The sequence below is a fragment of the Scyliorhinus torazame genome, chromosome 5, assembly GCF_047496885.1.
Source record: "Scyliorhinus torazame isolate Kashiwa2021f chromosome 5, sScyTor2.1, whole genome shotgun sequence".
NCBI lineage: Eukaryota > Metazoa > Chordata > Chondrichthyes > Carcharhiniformes > Scyliorhinidae > Scyliorhinus > Scyliorhinus torazame.
In genome coordinates, this window is record NC_092711.1 from 193,916,359 (window position 1) to 193,936,276 (window position 19,918).

The 19,918-nt window shown below is 48.6% G+C and overlaps 1 protein-coding gene across 5 annotated transcripts in view; it reads left to right on the top strand.

Annotated features, from left to right (window-relative positions):
• The first annotated feature begins 2,566 nt into the window (after positions 1-2,566).
• Positions 2,567-19,918, top strand: part of LOC140420856 (uncharacterized) — a 245,636-nt gene continuing 228,284 nt past the window's right edge. For 2 of the 5 annotated variants that reach the window (XM_072504943.1, XM_072504946.1), the window contains exon 1: positions 2,583-2,792. In XM_072504943.1, the coding sequence (XP_072361044.1) occupies positions 2,750-2,792 (43 nt within the window). In that variant the 5' untranslated portion in view covers positions 2,583-2,749. Of the gene's footprint in view, positions 2,793-19,918 lie in introns of all 5 variants that reach the window. The other 3 variants (XM_072504944.1, XM_072504945.1, XM_072504941.1) reach the window with 3 other exon arrangements.

Below are 19,918 nucleotides of genomic sequence, written 5' to 3' on the forward strand. Positions count from 1 at the left end.
TCACCAAACTCTTACTATAGCACTCAAAATGCACCAAATTCAGCACTCCCTCGGTCGCCAAACTCTGACTAAAGCACTCAAAATGCACCAAATTCAGCACTCAGTGCAAACAAAGTCTGCACTGTAGGGGATCACTTTTATACTGTGAATCTAGCCTCTGAAAACTGGCCTAATCCAATTAACTAATTAACAAGCTCCAGCTGCAAGTGCCTACAAGTAGAAGCTTGTTTAAAGCTGATTGAAAATTCACCTTCTTCTAAACCAAACAGCAACTTTTAAGTTAATTAACTAAATAAAAGAAAGACTAAACTTGAGATAAAAATGAAGCCTTATACTCCCTCGGTCACCAAACTCTTACTAGAGCATTCAAAATGCACCAAATTCAGCACTCAATGCAAACAAAGTCTGCAGTGTAGGGGATCACTTTTATACTGTGAATTTAGCCTCTGAAAACTGGCTTAATCCAATTAACTAATTAACAAGCTCCAGCTGCAAGTGCCTACAAGTAGAAGCTTGTTTAAAGCTGATTGAAAATTCACCTTCTTCTAAACCAAACAGCAACTTTTAAGTTAATTAACTAAATAAAAGAAAGACTAAACTTTAGATAAAAATGAAGCCTTATACTCCCTCGGTCACCAAACTCTTACTACAGCACTCAAAATGCACCAAATTCAGCACTCAGTGCAAAAAAAAACAATAGAAACTACATTTTCTTTGCAGCCTTCAACATGTCATCGACGAAGATGAACCTCTTGCCAAGGTCATCCCCACACCCCCACTACTTGCCTTCAAACAACTGCGCAACCTCAAACAAACCATTGTTTGCAGCAATCTACCCAGCCTTCAGAACAGCGACCACAACACAACCCTGCCATGGCAATCTCCGCAAGACGTGCCAGATCATCGACATGGGTACCACCATTACACGTGAGACCACCACCCACCAGGTACGCGGTACATACTCGTGCGACTCGGCCAACGTTGAAATGAAAATGAAAACCGCTTGTCACAAGTAGGCTTCAAATGAAGTTACTGTGAAAAGCCCCTAGTCACCACATTCCGGCGCCTGTTCGGATAGGCTGGTACAGGAATTGAACCGTGCTGCTGGCCTGCCTTGGTCTGCTTTCAAAGCCAGCGATTTAGCCCAGTGTGCTAAACCAGCCCCTGGTTGTCTACCTCATACGCTGCAGGAAAGGATGTCCCGAAGCGTGGTACATTGGCGAGACCATGCAGACGCTGCGACAATGGATGAATGGACATTGCGCGACAATCGCCAGGCAGGAATGTTCCCTTCCAGTCGGGGAACACTTCAGCAGTCAAGGGCATTCAGCCTCTGATCTCCGGGTAAGCATTCTCCAAGGCGGCCTTCAGAACGCGCGACAACGCAGAATCGCCGAACAGAAACTTATAGCCAAGTTCCGCACACATGAGTACGGCCTCAACCGGGATCTTGGATTCATGTGGCATTACATTCACCCCCCACCAGCTGGCCTGGGCTTGTGAAATCCTACCAACTGTCCTGGCTTGAGACAATTCACACCTCTTTAACCTGGGATTACCCCTCTCTCTGGATCTGTAGACTTAATTACCTACAAATGCTCGCATTTGAAGCATTGTCTTGCATCTTTGACTTTGTCTACAATATGTTTCTGGAACCTACCTCTTCATTCACCTGAGGAAGGAGCAGTGCTCCGAAAGCTAGTGATTTGAAACAAACCTGCTGGACTTTAACCTGGTGTTGTAAGACTTCTTACTGTGCTCACCCCAGTCCGACGCCAGCATCTCCACACCATGTTATATGCAGGTAAGTACTGACAAATTAAGTTTAAAACCCTCAAATCTTCAAAGGCATTTGAAGACTCAGCATGGAGAGATTTTTTTCAAAGCACGCAGCAAGAACTTAAATCGTCAGCTGGATTCCTTGGCAGAAATGTAACATCGAATGACGAAGCAAGAGAGATTGTGAGGACCAAGCAGGCCCTCCTGCCACAATAAAAGTAAATCACTGGCTTTGAAAGCAGACCAAGGCAGGCCAGCAGCACAGTTTGATTCCCGTAACAGCCTCCCCGAATAGGCACCGGAATGTGGCGACTAGGGGCTTTTCACAGTAACTTCATTTGAAGCCTACTTGTGACAATAAGCAATTTTCATTTCATTTTTTCATTTCATAATAGTGTATCCACTAATGTCAGCCGCATGTCTCGCAAACGTCGACCAGCTGTGTCCCGAAGGTCCACCAGTTTGTAAAAGTGGGTGTCGGGAAAGAAGTTTGAAAAACACTGGGTTATAACATCTACTATCTCAGATTGGAGTAAATACACTCTCGATGGCTGGCGTGGACACGATGGGCCTTTCTATGCTGTAAAATCTACAATGTCGATTAGTGACACCAAGAGCAGCCCCGCTCCCTTTCAGCGGGATTTCCGACATTAAACCCCTTCCCGCTTCACTGATCGTCCGGGCCACGCGAGGGCGCTGTCTTTTGATTGATGGGGTTTAAGGGTCTTGCCCTCCGATTGGCCGATTGGACCTACCTTACCCTTCCCCCCAACCCACCTTACGCTTTTCCGGGTTGGTGGCGCGCGGCGCGGCCCGCCCTCTCCAGGGCGTGTGGCGTCTCCAGGCCCCGCCTCCCATTGTTCCGTTACCGTGACGCCAATTATCAGGGTGGACGGGGCCAGACGAGTGCGCAGGCGGTGGGACGCAGCTCGAGGTGCGGCTCACTGTTGGATGTTGCCCGAAAAAGAGGATGGCAACTGGGAGCGGAGCCTCGGCCTGCCGCTCCGGAAGAGGTAGGTTTCTAGGCCCAACGACTCCACCACCTTACAACGCCCACCCGATCATCTCCTCACCGTTGTCTGGAGCAGCTTGGTTCCTGAGTGACTCAGTGCGGACTCGGGGTCTGGGAAATGGCGGCGGGGGGAGAGGGAGCTAACTTCGGCAGCCATTTTACAGCAGCACCAGTCTGCCAAGAGCATGCGCAACCGCCATCTTGCTGCAGGAACCGGGAGAACGGGACAGCCCATGACTTCACAATCCCATTCCACCCAGTGACTAATCACAGCCTGATCTGCCACATGACCTCAATCCCATTCCTCCCAGTGACCAATCACAGCCTGGTCTGCTCCATGAGCTGAGAGGTTATGCTGGATAAAACTAGGCCACAACTTGAGTACTTTGTTTTTGTCACTGTTTTCATGCCATCAATTCAGAAACGATGTAGAGTCATAGATGTTTACAGCATAAAGAAGCCCAGTTGGACCATGCTGCCCAGTTTCTATCACTAAACTAGTCCCACTTGCCTGCATTTGGCCCATATCCCTCTATACCCACCTGTTCATGTAACTGTCTAACTGTTTTTTGAAGTCTTACAACACCAGGTTAAAGTCCAACAGGTTTGTTTCGATGTCACTAGCTTTCGGAGCGCTGCTCCTTCCTCAGGTGAATGAAGAGGTCTGTTCCAGAAACACATATACAGACAAATTCAAATATGCCAAACAATGCTAGGAATGCGAGCATTAGCAGGTGATTAAATCTTTACAGATCCTGAGATGGGTAACCCCAGGTTAAAGAGGTGTGAATTGTCTCAAGCCAGGACAGTTGGTAGGATTTTGCAGGCCAGATGGTGGGGGGTGAATGTAATGTGACATGAATCCCAGGTCCCGGTTGAGGCCGCACTCATGTGTGTGGAACTTGGCTATAAGTTTCTGCTAGGCGATTCTGCGTTGTCGCGGGTCCTGAAGGCCGCCTTGGAGAACGCTTACCCGGAGATCAGAGGCTGAATGCCCTTGACTGCTGAAGTGTTCCCCGACTGGAAGGGAACATTCCTGCCTGGTGATTGTTGCGCGATGTCCGTTCATTCGTTGTCGCAGCGTCTGCATGGTCTCGCCAATGTACCACGCTTCGGGACATTCTTTCCTGCAGCGTATGAGGTAGACAACGTTGGCCGAGTCGCACGAGTATGTACCGCGTACCTGGTGGGTGGTGTTCTCACGTGTAATAGTGGTATCCATGTCGATGATCTGGCACGTCTTGCAGCGATTGCCATGACAGGGTTGTGTGGTGTCGTGGTCACTGTTCGGAAGACTGGGTAGTTTGCTGCACACAATGGTTCGTTTGAGGTTGCGCGGTTGTTTGAAGGCAAGTAGTGGGGGTGTGGGGATGACCTTGGCAAGATGTTCATCGTCATCAATGACGTGTTGAAGGCTGTGAAGAAGATGACGTAGTTTCTCCGCTCCGGGGAAGTACTGGACGACGAAGGGTATTCTGTCGGTTGTGTCCCATGTTTGTCTTCTGAGGAGGTCGGTGCGGTTTTTCGCTGTGGCGCGTTGGAACTGTCGATCGATGAGTCGAGTGCCATATCCCGTTCGTACGAGGGCATCTTTCAACGTCTGTAGATGTCTTACGCTCCTCCTCGTCTGAGCAGATCCTGTGTATACGGAGCGCTCGTCCATAGGGGATGGCTTCTTTAATGTGTTTAGGGTGGAAGCTGGAGAAGTGGAGCATCATGAGGTTATCCGTGGGTTTGCGGTAAAGCGAAGTGCTGAGGTGACCGTCTTGGATGGAGACGAGTGTGTCCAAGAATGCAACTGATTTTGGAGAGTAGTCCATGGTGAGTCTGATGGTTGGATGGAACTTATTAATGTCATCGTGTAGTCGTTTCAGTGATTCTTCACCGTGGGTCCAAAGGAAAAAAATGTCATCGATGTATCTGGTGTATAACATCGGTTGAAGGTCCTGTGCGGTGAGTTTTTTGAAGGACAAAGTTATACCTGCCTCTCCTACTACTACCTCTGGCAGCCTGTTCCAGATGCTCACCACGCTCTGTGTGAAGAAATTTGCCCACTGGTCTCTTTTGTATCTCTCTCCTCTCACCTGACACGTATGCCCTCCAGTTCTAGACTCCTCTACCTTTGGGAAAAGATGTTGACGATATACCTTATTGATGCTCCTCATTACTTTACAGCCCTGTATAAGACCTATGTTCCAGGGAAAAAAGTCCCAGCCTATCCAATCTCTCATAACTCAGACCATCAAGTGCTGGTAGCATCCAAGTAAATCTCTTCTGCACCCTTTCTAGTTTAACAATATCCTTCCCATAATAGGTGATCAGAACTGAATAAAGTATTCCATGTGTGGTCTCACCAATGTCTTGCACAACCTCAACATGACGTCTCAACTCCTGTATCAATATTCTGACCAATAAATCCTAGCATGCTGAATGCCTTCTTCACCACTCTGTCCACCTGCGACTCCAACTTCAACCTGTATTCCTAGATCTCTTTGTTCTGTAACTCCCCAACTCCCTACCATTAACTGAATAGGTCCTGCCCTGATTTGAGCTACCAAAATGCATCATCTCACATTTATCCAAATTAAACTCCCATCTGCCATTCATCGGCCCAATGGCCCAATTGATCATGATCCTGTTGCAATCTTATATAACCTCCTTCACTATCCACTATGCCACCAATCATGGTGTCATCTGCAAGCTTACTAACCATGTCTCCTCCATTCTCATCAAAACCATTTATATATATCACAAATAACAGTGGACCCAGCACCGATCCCTGAGGCACACCTCTGGGCACAGGCCTCCAGTTTCAAAAACACCCCTCCACAATCTTTGGTCGCCAAGCCAATTTTGTATCCAATTGGGTACCTCACCCTGGATTCCGTGAGATTTAACCTTTTGCAACAAACTACCATGCGGTACCTTGTCAAAGGCCTCTAAAGGGAACGTAGTCAAACAGCACAGTAAACGCCCTTTGGCCCATCATATCTGCTGCCGTCAAAAACAACCACTATTCTAATCCCATTGTCCAGCACTTTACCTGTAGCCTTGGGATCGCAAGTGCACATCTAAATACTTCTTAAATGTTATGAATGTCTCTGCCTCCACCCCCTTTCAGGCAGTGAGTTCCAAATTCCCAACACCCTCTGGATAAAAAGGTTTTTCCCCACATTCCCTCTAAACCTCCTGCCCCATAACATAGATACATAGAACATACAGTGCAGAAGGAGGCCATTTGGCCCAGCGAGTCTGCCCCGACCCACTTAAGCCCTCACTTCCACCCTATCCCCATAACCCACTAAACCCTCCTAATCAGAGCATCAGTCAGTATCTTCACTCGAGAGGGGAAAAGATGGTAGAGTTGTAAAAGTAAAAAACATAACACAACGTCGCTGAGAAAGTATGTTAAGATCAATTGAAAGTTAAGTTGCTGGATCACCCTTATTATCTCAAATCAATGGTGTCTGTTGCACCTGGATACTGAGTTGCTCCAAGAATGCTTGTCAAAGTTAAATAATTTGAGGCACATATGGTCCAGAACAACACCCAATGCTGGTCAGGTACTGGTCTCCAACAAATTCCAGCTTCAACAAACATTCAAATTCAACTTACTGGATAGACTTTTATCCCTTCTCACCCAGACTGAAAAGCATCATACAGCAGAGCTAATTGGAGGAGCAACAAGTATGTTTTTCCTTTCAGATCACAATTCACTTGTACCGTCAATAGTCCTACCACCCTCCTTTGCTTGAAGGGGCAAACTTAAATTAAAAAGTGAGGTAAAATATTAATAAATATAATTATATTTAGGCATTCAGTTAAGCTGATGTCAAATAATGAACACTAATGGAGCAACTTATAGTGAAAAGTCACCAAAATGGAAAACATGTAATCACATTTATTGAAATAATTATGGCACAACAGATAGATTACCAACACTGACTCAATTGAAATATAGTGCTGATCAGGCAGATTTCTTCACTTGTGCACATAATTACGCTGAATTAGGTGCAGAAGGAAATCAAAGAAAGCATGACTATAAATACAAGCAGTGAAGAATGGTGCAAACCGAATTGTGGACCAACATTGAGGCAGAGAACCAAGTATCACTCAAGCTCCTCCCAGCAGTCAGTCAGATTTCCTTTGCTGCGTCTCCTCATTCTGGGCAGCTTCCCTGCTGTCATTATGCTCCACTTGGAGCCACTTGTGTTTGCTTCGATAACCTTAAATTTCTGCCTCATGGTCATTGATCCCACCATGTTACTCGTTTTATACATCTCCCCCCCCCCCCCCAATCTAGTCTCTCCAGCTCAGGCAACATCCTGGTAAATCTCCTCTGCACCATTTCCAGTGCTATCACCTCCCTCCTATAATGTGGATTCCAGAACTATACACAATACTCTAGCCGTGGCCTAACCCAGCGGTTTATACAGTTCCAGCATAACCTCCCTGCTCTTAAACTCTCCGACTTGTCTAATAAAGGCAAGTACATCATGTGCCTTCTTAAACCACTGCTCTGCTATCTTAAGGGATCGGTGTACATGTATACCAAGGACCCTCTGATCCTTGGGTGCTTCCCAGGATCCTGCCGGTTATAATGTATTCCCATTCGTCGTTTGTCCTCCCCTTACACTGTGCATCGCCTTACACTTATTCCATTTGTCACTGATCAGTCCATCTGACCAGCCGGTCTTCATCCTGTAATTGAAGGCTATCCCCCCTCACTATTTACAACCTCACCAATTTCGGTATCATCTGCAAACTTACTGATCAGCCCTCCTACATTCATATCTAAATCATTTCTATAAACCACAAACAGCAAGGGCCCCAACACTGATACCTGCAGGACCTCACTGGACACCGACTTCCAGTCAGAAAAACACCCCTCAACCATCTCCCTCTATTCTTGCCACTCAACCAATTTTGGATCCAATTTGCCATATTTCCTTGGATCCCGTGGGCTCTTTATATTCATACATAAAGAACAAGAGGGTGGCCAGGGAGAGCATTGGCCCACTGAAGGACAGGGGAGAGAATCTATGAGTGGAGCCAGAGGAAATGGGCGAGGTATTAAATGAGTACTTTGTTTCAGTATTCACCAAACAGAAGAACTTGATGGATGATGAGTATGGAGAAGGGTGTGTAGATAGTTTTGGGTCATGTTTGAGATCAAAAAGGAAGAGGTATTGAAAAACATTAAGGTAGACAAGTCCCCAGGACATAATGGGAAACACTCCAGAATACTGAGAGAGGCAAGATAGGGGGCCTTGAGATAAATCTTTGTATCCTACTGCTACAGGGGAGGTCCCAGAGGATTGGAGAATAGCCAATGTCCTTCCTTTCTTAAGAAGGAGAGCAAAGATAATCCAGGTAATTACAGGCCGGTTAGCCTTACGTCAGTGGTCGGGAAATTATTGGAGAGGAATCTTCGAGACAGGCTGGTGCAGTGGCATTGTCACTGTACTAGTAACCCAGAGTACTCTGGGGTCCCAGGATCAAATTCCGCCACTGCAGATGGTGAATTTGAATTCCATAAAAATCTGGAATTGAATGTCTTATTGAATTCTTTGAGGAGGTGACCAAGCACGTGGATGAAGGTAAAGCAGTGGATGTAGTGTACATGGATTTTAGTAAGGCATTTGATAAGGTTCCCTATGGTAGGCTTATGCAGAAAAAATGAATGAAATGAAATGAAAATCGCTTATTGTCACAAGTAGGCTTCAAATGAAGTTACTGTGAAAAGCCCCTAGTCGCCACATTCCGGCACCTGTTCGGGGAGGCTGGTACGGGAATCGAACCGCGCTGCTGGCCTGCCTTGGTCTGCTTTCAAAGCCAGCGATTTTAGGCCAGTGCTAAACAGCCCAGTGCTAAACAAAGTAAGGAGGCATGGGATAGTGGGAAATTTGGCCAGTTGGATAACGAACTGGCTAATCGATAGAAATCAGAGAGTGGTGATGGATGGCAAATATTCAGCCTGGAGCCCAGTTACTAGTGGCGTACCGCAGGGATCAATTCTGGGTCCTCTTCTGTTTGTGATTTTCGCTAATGACTTGGATGAGGGAGTTGAAGGGTGGGTCAGTAAATTTGCAGACGACACGAAGATTGGTGGAGTTGTGGATAGTGAGGAGGCCTGTTCCGTTGGCTGCAAAGAGATCGAGATAGGATGCAGAGCTGGGCTGAGAAGTGGCAGATGGAGTTTAATCCTGAAAAGTGTGAGGTTGTCCATTTTAGAAGGACAAATATGAATGCGGAATACAGGGTTAATACAGGGTTCTTGGCAATGTGGAAGAGCAGAAAGATCTTGTGGTCTATATTCATAGATCTTTGAAAGTTGCCACTCAAGTGGATAGAGCTGTGAAGAAGGCCTAGGTGTGCTAGCGTTCATTAGCAGAAGGATTGAATTTAAGAGCCGTGAGGTGATGATGCAGCTGTACAAAACCTTGATACGGCCACATTTGGAGTACTGTGTGCAGTTCTGGTCGCCTCATTTTAGGAAGGCTGTGGAAGCTCTGGAAAAGGTGCAAAGGAGATTACCAGGATATTGCCTGGAATGGAGAGTAGGTCTTACGAGGGAAGGTTGAGGGTGGTAGGCCTTTTCTCATTAGAACGGAGAAGGATGAGGGGCGACTTGATAGAGGTTTATAAGATGATCAGGGGAATAGATAGACAGTCAGAGACTTTTTCCCCGGGTGGAACAAACCATTACAAGGGGCCATAAATTTAAGGTGAATGGTGGAAGATATAGAGGGGATGTCAGAGGTAGGTTCTTTCCCCAGAGAGTTGTGGGGGCATGGAATGCACTGCCTGTGGACGTAGTTGAGTTGGAAACATTAGGGACCTTCAAGCGGCTGTTGGATAGGTACATGGATTACGGTAGAATGATGGGGTGTAGATTAATTTGTTCTTAATCCGGGACAAATGTTTGGCACAACATCGTGGGCTGAAGGGCCTGTTCTGTGCACTTTTTTTCTATGTTCTAGTGATGACCATGAAACCATTGTTAGAACAAAGAACAAAGAAAAGTACATCACAGGAACAGGCCCTTCGGCCCTCCAAGCCTGTGCCGACCATGCTGCCCATCTTTTTAAAAAAATATATATTTTATTCAAATTTTTCGGCCAAACAAAACAATACAAAGGTTTATCTTTTTACAACAATGAACAATATAAATAACAGTGACCGTTTTAACAAATAAATAAATAATATATAAACTACATGGCAACTGCCATAACAAAAATAATAACTCTCCAGAAATAAAACCAAACAATCCAATATACATAACCAAGTACAAATATCTATCCAAAAACACCCCTGAGGACCCACCCATGCCCCCCCCCCCCCCCCCCCCCCCCCCCCCGGCCTGGGTTGCTGCTGTTACCTTCCCATTTCCTTTATCGTTCGGCGAGGTAGTCAATGAACGGTTGCCACCGCCTGGTGAACCCTTGAGCTGAACCCCTTAGTGCAAACTTTATCCGTTCTAGTTTTATAAACCCTGCCATGTCATTTATCCAGGTCTCCATGCCCGGGGGTTTGGCTTCCTTCCACATAAGCAATATCCTTCGCCGGGCTACTAGGGACGCAAAGGCCAAGACATCAGCCTCTTTCGCCTCCTGCACTCCCGGCTCTTCTACAACCCCGAATATAGCCAACCCCCAGCCTGGCTCGACCCGGACCCCCACCAACTTCGAAAGCACCTTTGCCACCCCCACCCAGAACCCCTGCAGTGCCGGGCATGACCAAAACATGTGGGTGTGGTTTGCTGGGCTTCTCGAGCATCTCCCACACCTATCCTCTACCCCGAAAAATTTACTGAGCCTTGCTCCGGTCATATGCGCCCTGTGCAAAACCTTGACTTGTATCAGGCTTAGCCTGGCGCACGAGGACAACGAGTTTACCCTACGTAGGGCATCAGCCCACAGCCCCTCCTCAATCTCTTCCCCCAGCTCTTCTTCCCATTTCTCCTTCAGCTCATCCACCATGATCTCCCCCTCGTCCCTCATTCCCCTGTATATATCCGACACCCTACCATCCCCCACCCATGTCCCTGAGATCACTCTATCTTGAATCTCCTGCGTCGGGAGCTGCGGGAATTCCCTCACCTGTTGCCTCGCAAATGCCCTCAGTTGCATGTACCGAAATGCATTCCCTTGGGGCAACTCATATTTTTCCGTCAGCGCTCCCAGACTCGCAAACGTCCCGTCTACGAACAGACCTCTCAGTTGCACAACCCCAGCTCTGCCATGCTCCAAATCCCCCATCTATTCTCCCCGGGACAAACCTATGATTATTTCTTATCGGGGACCGCACCGAGGCTCCCGTCCTTCCCCTATGTCGTCTCCACTGCCCCCAAATTTTTAGCGTTGCCACCACCACTGGACTTGCGGTGTATTTCTTCGGGGAGAACGGCAACGGCGCCGTCACCAGTGCTTGTAGGCTGGTTCCTTTGCAGGACGCCATCTCCAATCTCTTCCACGCCGCTCCCTCCCCTTCTCCCATCCACTTACACACCATTGAGTTATTGGCGGCCCAGTAGTATTCACTTAGGCTCGGTAGTGCCAGCCCCCCCCTATCCCTGCTACGCTGCAAGAACCCCCTCCTCACTCGCGGGGTCTTCCCGGCCCACACAAAACTCATGACACTTTTCTCAATTTTCTTGAAAAAGGCCTTCGTGACCATCACCGGAAGGCACTGAAACACAAAAAGGAATCTCGGGAGGACTACCATTTTGACCGCCTGCACCCGACCCACCAGTGACAGGGGCACCATGTCACATCTCTTAAAGTCCTCCTCCATCTGTTCCACCAATCTTGTTAAATTAAGCCTATGTAAGGTTCCCCAACTCCTGGCTATCTGAATCCCTAAGTACCGGAAATCTCTTGTTACCTTCCTCAGCGGTAAATCATCTATTCCTCTGCTCTGCTCCCCCGGATGCACCACAAACAACTCACTCTTCCCCATATTCAATTTGGACCCTGAAAATTCCCCAAACTCCCTGAGTGTCTGCATTATCTCAGGCATCCCCTCCACTGGGTCTGCAACATACAGCAATAAATCATACAGCATACAAAGATACCGGGTGTTCTTCTCCTCCCCTGAGTACTCCCCTCCACTTCCTGGAGCCCCTCAGTGCTATGGCCAGGGGCTCAATCGCCAATGCAAACAGTAACGGAGACAGGGGACACCCCTGTCTCGTCCCTCTATGAAGACGGAAGTAGTCAGACCTCTGCCTGTTCGTGACCACACTCGCCACCGGGGCCCTATACAGCAGGTGTACCCATCCAATAAACCCTCCTCCAAAATCTCCTCAGCACCTCCCACAGATAATCCCACTCCACTCTGTCGAATGCTTTCTCGGCGTCCATCGCCACCACTATCTCCGCCTCCCCCTCTGGTGGGGGCATCATCATTACCCCTAGCAACCTCCGTATGTTCGTGTTCAGCTGTCTCCCCTTAACGAACCCAGTTTGATCCTCGTGGACCACCCCCGGGACACAGTCCTCTATCCTCGTCGCCATCACCTTGGCCAGGAGCTTAGCATCTACATTTAAAAGGGAAATGGGCCTGTAGGACCCACACAGCAGCGGGTCTTTTTCCTTCTTCAAAAGGAGCGATATCGTCGCCTCCGACATAGTCGGGGGCAACTGCCCCCTTTCCCTGGCCTCATTAAAGGTTCTCGTCAAAAGCGGGGCCAGTAGGTCCATATATTTCCGATAAAATTCCACCGGGAATCCATCCGGTCCCGGGGCCTTCCCCGCCTGCATGCTCCCAATCCCTTTTACCACCTCCTCCATCTCAATCTGTGCTCCCAGTCCTGCCCTGTCCTGCTCCTCCACCTTTGGGAATTACAGCTGATCCAGGAAACACCTCATTCCCTCCTTCCCTTCCGGGGGCTGAGCCTTATATAACCTCTCATAGAATGCCTTGAACCCCGTTCACTCTCTCCGCTTCCCGTTCCATCTCTCCCTCCTCATATCTCACCCCACCTATCTCCCTCGCTGCTCCCCTCTTCCTCAATTGGTGGGCCAGTAGCCGACTCGCCTTCTCTCCATACTCATACTGTACACCCTGTGCCCTCCTCCACTGTGCCTCTGCCTGACCCGTGGTCAGCAGGTCAAATTCCACATGTAACCTTTGTCTTTCCCTGTACAGTCCCTCCTCCGGTGCCTCTGCATATTGCCTGTCCACCCTCAAAAGTTCTTTCAACAATCGCTCCCTTTCTTTACCCTCTTGCTTCCCTTTATGTGCCCTTATGGATATCAGTTCCCCTCTGTCCTTCAACGCCTCCCAGACCACTCCCACCTGAACCTCTCCATTGTCATTAAGCTCCAAGTACCTTTCAATACACCCCCTCACCCTTAAACATACCCCCTCATCCGCCAATAAGCCCATATCCATTCTCCAGAGTGGGTGCTGTTCTTTTTCCTCTCCTACCTCCAGGTCTACCCAATGTGGAGCGTGGTCCGAAATGGCTATGGCCGTATATTCCGTCCCTGTCACCTTCGGAATCAGTGCCCTTCCCAAGACAAAAAAGTCTATCCGTGAGTATACTTTGTGAACATGGGAGAAAAATGAGAACTCCTTACTTCTAGGCCTACTAAATCTCCAGGGGTCTACCCCTCCCATCTGCTCCATGAAGTCCTTGAGCACCCTGGCCGCTGCCGGCCTCCTCCTGGTCCTGGATCTCGACCGGTCCAGCCCTGGATCAAGCACCGTATTGAAGTCTCCCCCCCCCATTACCAACTTTCCCGCCTCCAGGTCCGGGATACGTCCCAACATACGCCTCATAAAATTTGCATCATCCCAGTTCGGGGCGTATACGTTCACCAGAACCACCGCTTCCCCTTGCAATCTGCCACTCACCATCACATATCTACCCCCACTATCCGCCACTATGGTCCATGAGGGACCTTGTCAAAGGACTTAATGAATTCGATGCAGACAGCATCCACTGCCTTACATTCATGAAGTCTTTCCCGTTTCCCCACTAAGATAGCCACCCCCCTATTCTTCGCATCTAAACCCGAATGAAACACCTGTCCCACCCATCCTTTACGTAGTCTGACCTGGTCTATCAGTTTCAGATGCGTCTCCTGCAACATAACCACATCTGCCTTTAATTTCTTTAGGTGTGCGAGTACCCGTGCCCTTTTAATCGGCCCGTTCAGCCCTCTCACGTTCCACGTGATCAGCCGGGTTGGGGGGCTCTTTACCCCCCCCCTTGTCGACTAGCCATCCCCTTTTTTAACCCAGCTCCTCACCCGGTTCCCACGTACCCATATATCCCCCCGACGGTGCCCTCCCGCCTCGACCACCCCATCCCATAACAGCTCCCCCTTCTCCTTAGCAGCAGCAACCCAGTTAACACCCCCGCCCCCCCTCCGCTAGATCCCCCTCTAGCGTAGTTGCACCCCCCATGTTGCTCCCAGAAGTCAGCAAACTCTGGCTGACCTCGGCTTCCCCCCTTGTCCTCGGCTCCCACTGTGCGAGGCCCCCTCCTTCCTGCGTCCCTGTTCCCGCCATAATTACCATAGCGCGGGAACAAAGCCTGCGTTTCCCACTCGGCCCCGCTCCTAATGGCCGGCGCCCACAGTTCCTCATGCTCCCCCCCCCCCCCCCCAACATGGGGAAGAAAGAAAAGTTACAGGATCACAAAATTAACAAATTGAAAAATCATCCCCCCCTTCCCCTTCCCCTTCCTCGCCCCACATAATCAGCCCACCACTTTGTCCCAAAAGCTCTTTCTCTCGCCAGACTATTCCAGCTTCTCGTCCACAATGAATGTCCACGCCTCTTCTGCCGTCTCAAAGTAGTGGTGCTTCCCTTGGTGTGTGACCCACAATCTCGCCGGTTGCAACATTCCAAACTGGACCTTTTTGTGAAGCACCGCCTTAGCCCGATTGAAACTTGCCCTCCTTCTCGCCACCTCCGCACTCCAATCCTGGTATACGCGGATCACCACGTTCTCCCACCTACAGCTCCGAGTTTTCTTCGCCCATCTGAGAACCGTCTCTCTGTCATTGTAGCGGAGAAACCTCACCACTATAGCTCAAGGTATTTCTCCAGCCTTTGGTCTTCGCGCCAGAACTCGATAAGCTCCCTCCACCTCCAAAGGGCCCGTCGGGGCCTCCGATCCCATTAGCAAGTGAAGCATCGTGCTCACATATGTCCCGATGTCCGCCCCTTCTGCACCTTCGGGAAGACCCAGGACTCTTAAATTCTTCCTCCTTGAATTATTCTCCAGCGCTTCCAACCTCTCCACACACCTTTTATGCTGTGCCTCGTTTCTGCCTTCGCCACCAGGCCCTGTATTTCATCTTCGTTTTCAGCAGTCTTTGCCTTCACGACCCGAAGCTCCAGCTCTTGGGTCCTCTGCTCCTCCTTTAGTCCTTCAATCGCCTGCAATATCGGGGTCAACAGCTCCTTCTTCAACTCCTTCTTCAGCTCTTCCACACAGCGCCGCAGGAACTCTTGTTGCTCCGGGCCCCATAACAAACGGCCACCTTCCGATGACATCTTGCTTTGAGCTTCCCTTCCTTGCCGCTGCTCCAGAGGATCCTCCGCAATCCGGCCGCTATCCTCTCCCTTTTCCATGCGTGTCCGGGGGGGGATTCCCTTCTGGTTTACTGCACAGTGTTTTTGTCGTTTAAATTGCCGTTGGGGCTCCTATTAAGAGCCCAAAAGTCCGTTCCAACGGGAGCTGCCGAAACGTGCGACCTAGCTGGTCATCGCCGCACCCGGAAGTCCATGCTGCCCATCTTAACTAAAAGCTTCTACACTTCCGGGGTCCGTATCCCTCTATTCCCATCCTATTCATGTATTTGTCAAGATGACCCTTAAACGTTATTATCGTCCCTGCTTCCACCACCTCTTCGCACCTTAAACTTATGCCCCCTAGTAATTGACCCCTCTACCCTGGGAAAAAGTCTCTGACTATCCACTCTGTATATGCCCCTGATAATTTTGTAGACCTCTATCAGGTCGCCCCTCAACCTTCTTCGTTCCAGCGTTGGTATAGTTAAAAAAAAAAACCCAGTTGGTTCACTAATGACCTTTAGGGACGAAAATCTGCATCCTTACCTAGTCTGGCCCACATGTGACTTCAGACCCATAGCAATGCGGTTGACTCTTAACTGTCCCCTCAAGGGTAGTTCGGGATGGGCAATAAATGCTGGCACAGCCTGCGACGCCCACGTCCATGAACAAATTTAAAAAAAAAACAAAAACGATTTGCTCCCACTTGGAAATAAGTGGACGTATTACCGAGAGGCAGCATGAATCATATATAATTTACAGTGCAGAAGGAGGCCGTTCGGCCCTTCGGCGGGGTTTTGTGAAGGGGAGGTCGTGTCTCACTAACTTGATCGAGTTTTTCGAGGAAGCGATGAAGATGATTGATGAATGTAAGGCAGTGGATGCTGTCTGCATCGAATTCATTAAGTCCTTTGACAAGGTCCCTCATGGCAGACTGGTGCAGAAGGTGAAGTCGTACGAGATCAGGTGAGCTGGCAAGATGGTTACAGAACTGGCTCAGTCAGAGAAGACGGGGTAGTATGGAAGGGTGCGTTTCTGAATGGAGGACTGAATAGTGGGGTTCCTCAGGGATCAATGCTGGGACATTTGCTGTTTGGAATATATATAAATGATTTGGAGGAAAATGTAACTGGTCTGATTAGTAAGTTTGCAGATGACACAAAGGTTGGTGGAATTGCGGATAGCGATGAGGACTGTCAGAGGATACAGCAGGATTTAGATCGTGATCCCGTGTGACCACCTTTTGTACCAGCATACCATGAGGGACCTTGTCAAAGGCCTTACTGAAGTCCATATAGACAACATCCACTGCCCTACCTGCATCAATCATCTTTGTGACCTCTACGAAAGACTATTATCAAATTAGTGAGACACGACCTCCCCTTCACAAAACCATGCTGCCTCTCACTTATACGTCCATTTGCTTCCAAATGGGAGTAGATCCTGTCTCGAAGAATTCTCTCCAGTAATTTCCCTACCACTGACGGTAAGGCTCACCGGCCTGTAGTTCCCTGGATTATCCTTGCTACCCTTCTCATTAGCTCTTCTCCAGTCCTCCGGGACATCACCTGAAGACAGTGAGTATCCAACTTGGAATATAGTGTTCAATTCTGGTCGCTACATATCAAAAGGATGTGGAGGCTTTGGAGAGGGTACAGAAAAGATTTACCAGGATGTTGCCTGGTATGGAGGGCATTAGCTATGAGGTGAGGACAATTTTGGTTTGTTTTCATTGGAATGACGGAGGCTGAGGGACGACCTGACAGAGGTCTATAAGATTATGAGGGGCATGGACAGAGAGGCTGGTCAGAAGCTTTTTCCCAGGGTGGAAGAGTTAATTTCTAGGGGGCATAGGTTTTAGGTGCGAGGGGCAATGTTTAGAGGAGATGTACGAGGGAGTTTTTTTCTAACATGAGGGTGATGGGAGCCTGGAACCCGCTGCAGGGGGAGGTAATGAAAGTAGATACTAGGTGACTTTTAAGGGGCGTCTTGACAAATGCATGAATAGGATGGGAATAAAGGGATATAAGAACATAAGAACTAGGAGCAGGAGTAGGCCATCTGGCCCCTCGAGCCTGCTCCACCATTCAATGAGATCATGGCTGATCTTTTGTGGACTCAGCTCCAGGAAGTGTAAGGAGTTTTAGTTTAGACAGGCAACATGGTCGGTGCAGGCTTGGAGGGCCCAAGGGCATGTTCCTGTTCTGTAATTTTCTTTGTTCTTACCTTAGCTATTAGTCTCCCATGTGGGACTTTATCAAAAGTCTTGCTGACATCCAAGACTACGTCAAATGTATTTCCTTCATCTACACACCTGGTCACTTCTTCAAAAAATTCAATCAAGCTGATCAGACATGACCTCCCCTCAACAAAACCATGGTGACTGTTCCTCATTGATCCCTGCCTCTCCAAATAGAGATTAATTCTGGCTCTCAGAATTTCTTCCAACAGTTTCCCACCAGGAGATTAGACTGATTGGCCTGTAGTTTCCTGGTTTATCCCTTCCTCCCTTTTTGAATAATGGGACCACATTGGCTATCCTCCAGTCCTCCGTCACCTCTCCTGTGGCCAGAGAGAAATTGAAAATTATTGCTAGTGCCCTTGCTACTTCCTGTCTTGCCTCATTCAACAGCCTGCGATACAGAGATTTGTCTTAAGCCTGTCAGATCACTCAGAAGCTCCTCCCCATCTATGTTAATCTCTTATTTTATTACAAGCCTTCTCCCTGATTTCTTTATCCACACTGTCCCTCTCACGAGTGAACACTGACGCAAAGTATTCATTTAGAACCCTACTGACATCCTCCGGCTCCACACACAAACTACCACTATGGGCCCTACTCTTTCCCTGCTTATCCTTTTACCTTCAACAGAGGAGATTTACCAGGATGTTACCACCCAGGACTGGAAAATTGCAGCTATGAGGAAAGATTGGATAGGCTCGGGCAGAGGAGGCTGAGGGGGATATTGGATTGAGATATATGAAATTGTGAGGGGCCTGACTGGAGTGGATGGGAAAGATTATATGCACTTTAGCAGAGAGTTCAGTGATGAGGAGGCAGAGATTTAATCTGATTGGTAGAAAGATTGAAGGTGTGATAGGGGAAAAGGTCCTGAGGCCCCCAGAGTGGCACGGAAGTCCTGGAACTCGGTGCCGGACCGGGTAGAGGCAGGAACCTTCATTTTATTTGAAAGATGTCTGGAAGCGCGTCTCAAGTACCTGAAACTGCATGGCCGGTGGGATTATGCTGAATGGCCCGTTCACGGCTGGTGCTGACACGATGGGCCAAGTGGTCTCTTTCTATGTCGGAAGCTCACTATGATTCTAAGCATGTCTCTTTGGATGTTCTCGATGGGAAAATCGTGTTCGACTAGTTGCAAAATTCAGGAGTTTAATTGTGATTCCGCGATTGGTCATTACTGGCTGTGATTTAGACTGGTTTGTCAAGTTTCTGAGAAGCTACACATATTCAATGGTAGCGACCAGTCAGCTGCAAGTAAAAGGAACAGGTGCAGGCATCCCATTGCGGCCATTTAAAATTTGACAAAATTAAGCTTTGGCTGGGTTGGGCAGGTGCGATGCATTCACCATGGCACTGTCCCGCCTAATTAATGACGACTTGCCAACCAATCAGCAGCCTATAGACAGTAAAAAATTTTGTTTCCTTTGTAATTTGGTGTTCTTGTGTCTGCCTGAATGAGCATGAGACAAAAGGCCTCCACTTCACGGGAGCAATAGGTCAGAAGGTGAGAGCATTGAGGGAGAACTAGGGAATAGGGACAGTGTGGCTCTGAGGCAGAGCAGACGGGGAGAAGTTGCTGAACACAGCGGGTCTGGTGGCCTGAAGTGCATATGTTTTAATGCAAGGAGCATTACGGGTAAGGCAGATGAACTTAGAGCTTGGATTAGTACTTGGAACTATGATGTTGTGGCCATTACAGAGACCTGGTTGAGGGAAGGGCATGATTGGCAGCTAAACGTTCCAGGATTTAGATGTTTCAGGCGGGATAGAGGGGGATGTAAAAGGGGAGGTGGAGTTGCGCTACTTGTTCGGGAGAATATCACAGCTGTATTGCGAGAGGACACCTCAGAGGGCAGTGAGGCTATATGGGTAGAGATCAGGAATAAGAAGGGTGCAGTCACAATGTTGGGGGTATACTACAGGCCTCCCAACAGCCAGCGGGAGATAGAGGAGCAGATAGGTAGACAGATTTTGGAAAAGAGTAAAAACAACAGGGTTGTGGTGATGGGAGACTTCAACTTCCCCAATATTGACTGGGACTCACTTAGTGCCAGGGGCTTAGACGGGGCGGAGTTTGTAAGGAGCATCCAGGAGGGCTTCTTAAAACAATATGTAGACAGTCCAACTAGGGAAGGGGCGGTACTGGACCTGGTATTGGGGAATGAGCCCGGCCAGGTGGTAGAGGTTTCAGTAGGGGAGCATTTCGGTAACAGTGACCACAATTCAGTAAGTTTTAAAGTACTGGTGGACAAGGATAAGAGTGGTCCGAGGATGAATGTGCTAAATTGGGGGAAGGCTAATTATAACAATATTAGGCGGGAACCGAAGAACATAGATTGGGGGCGGATGTT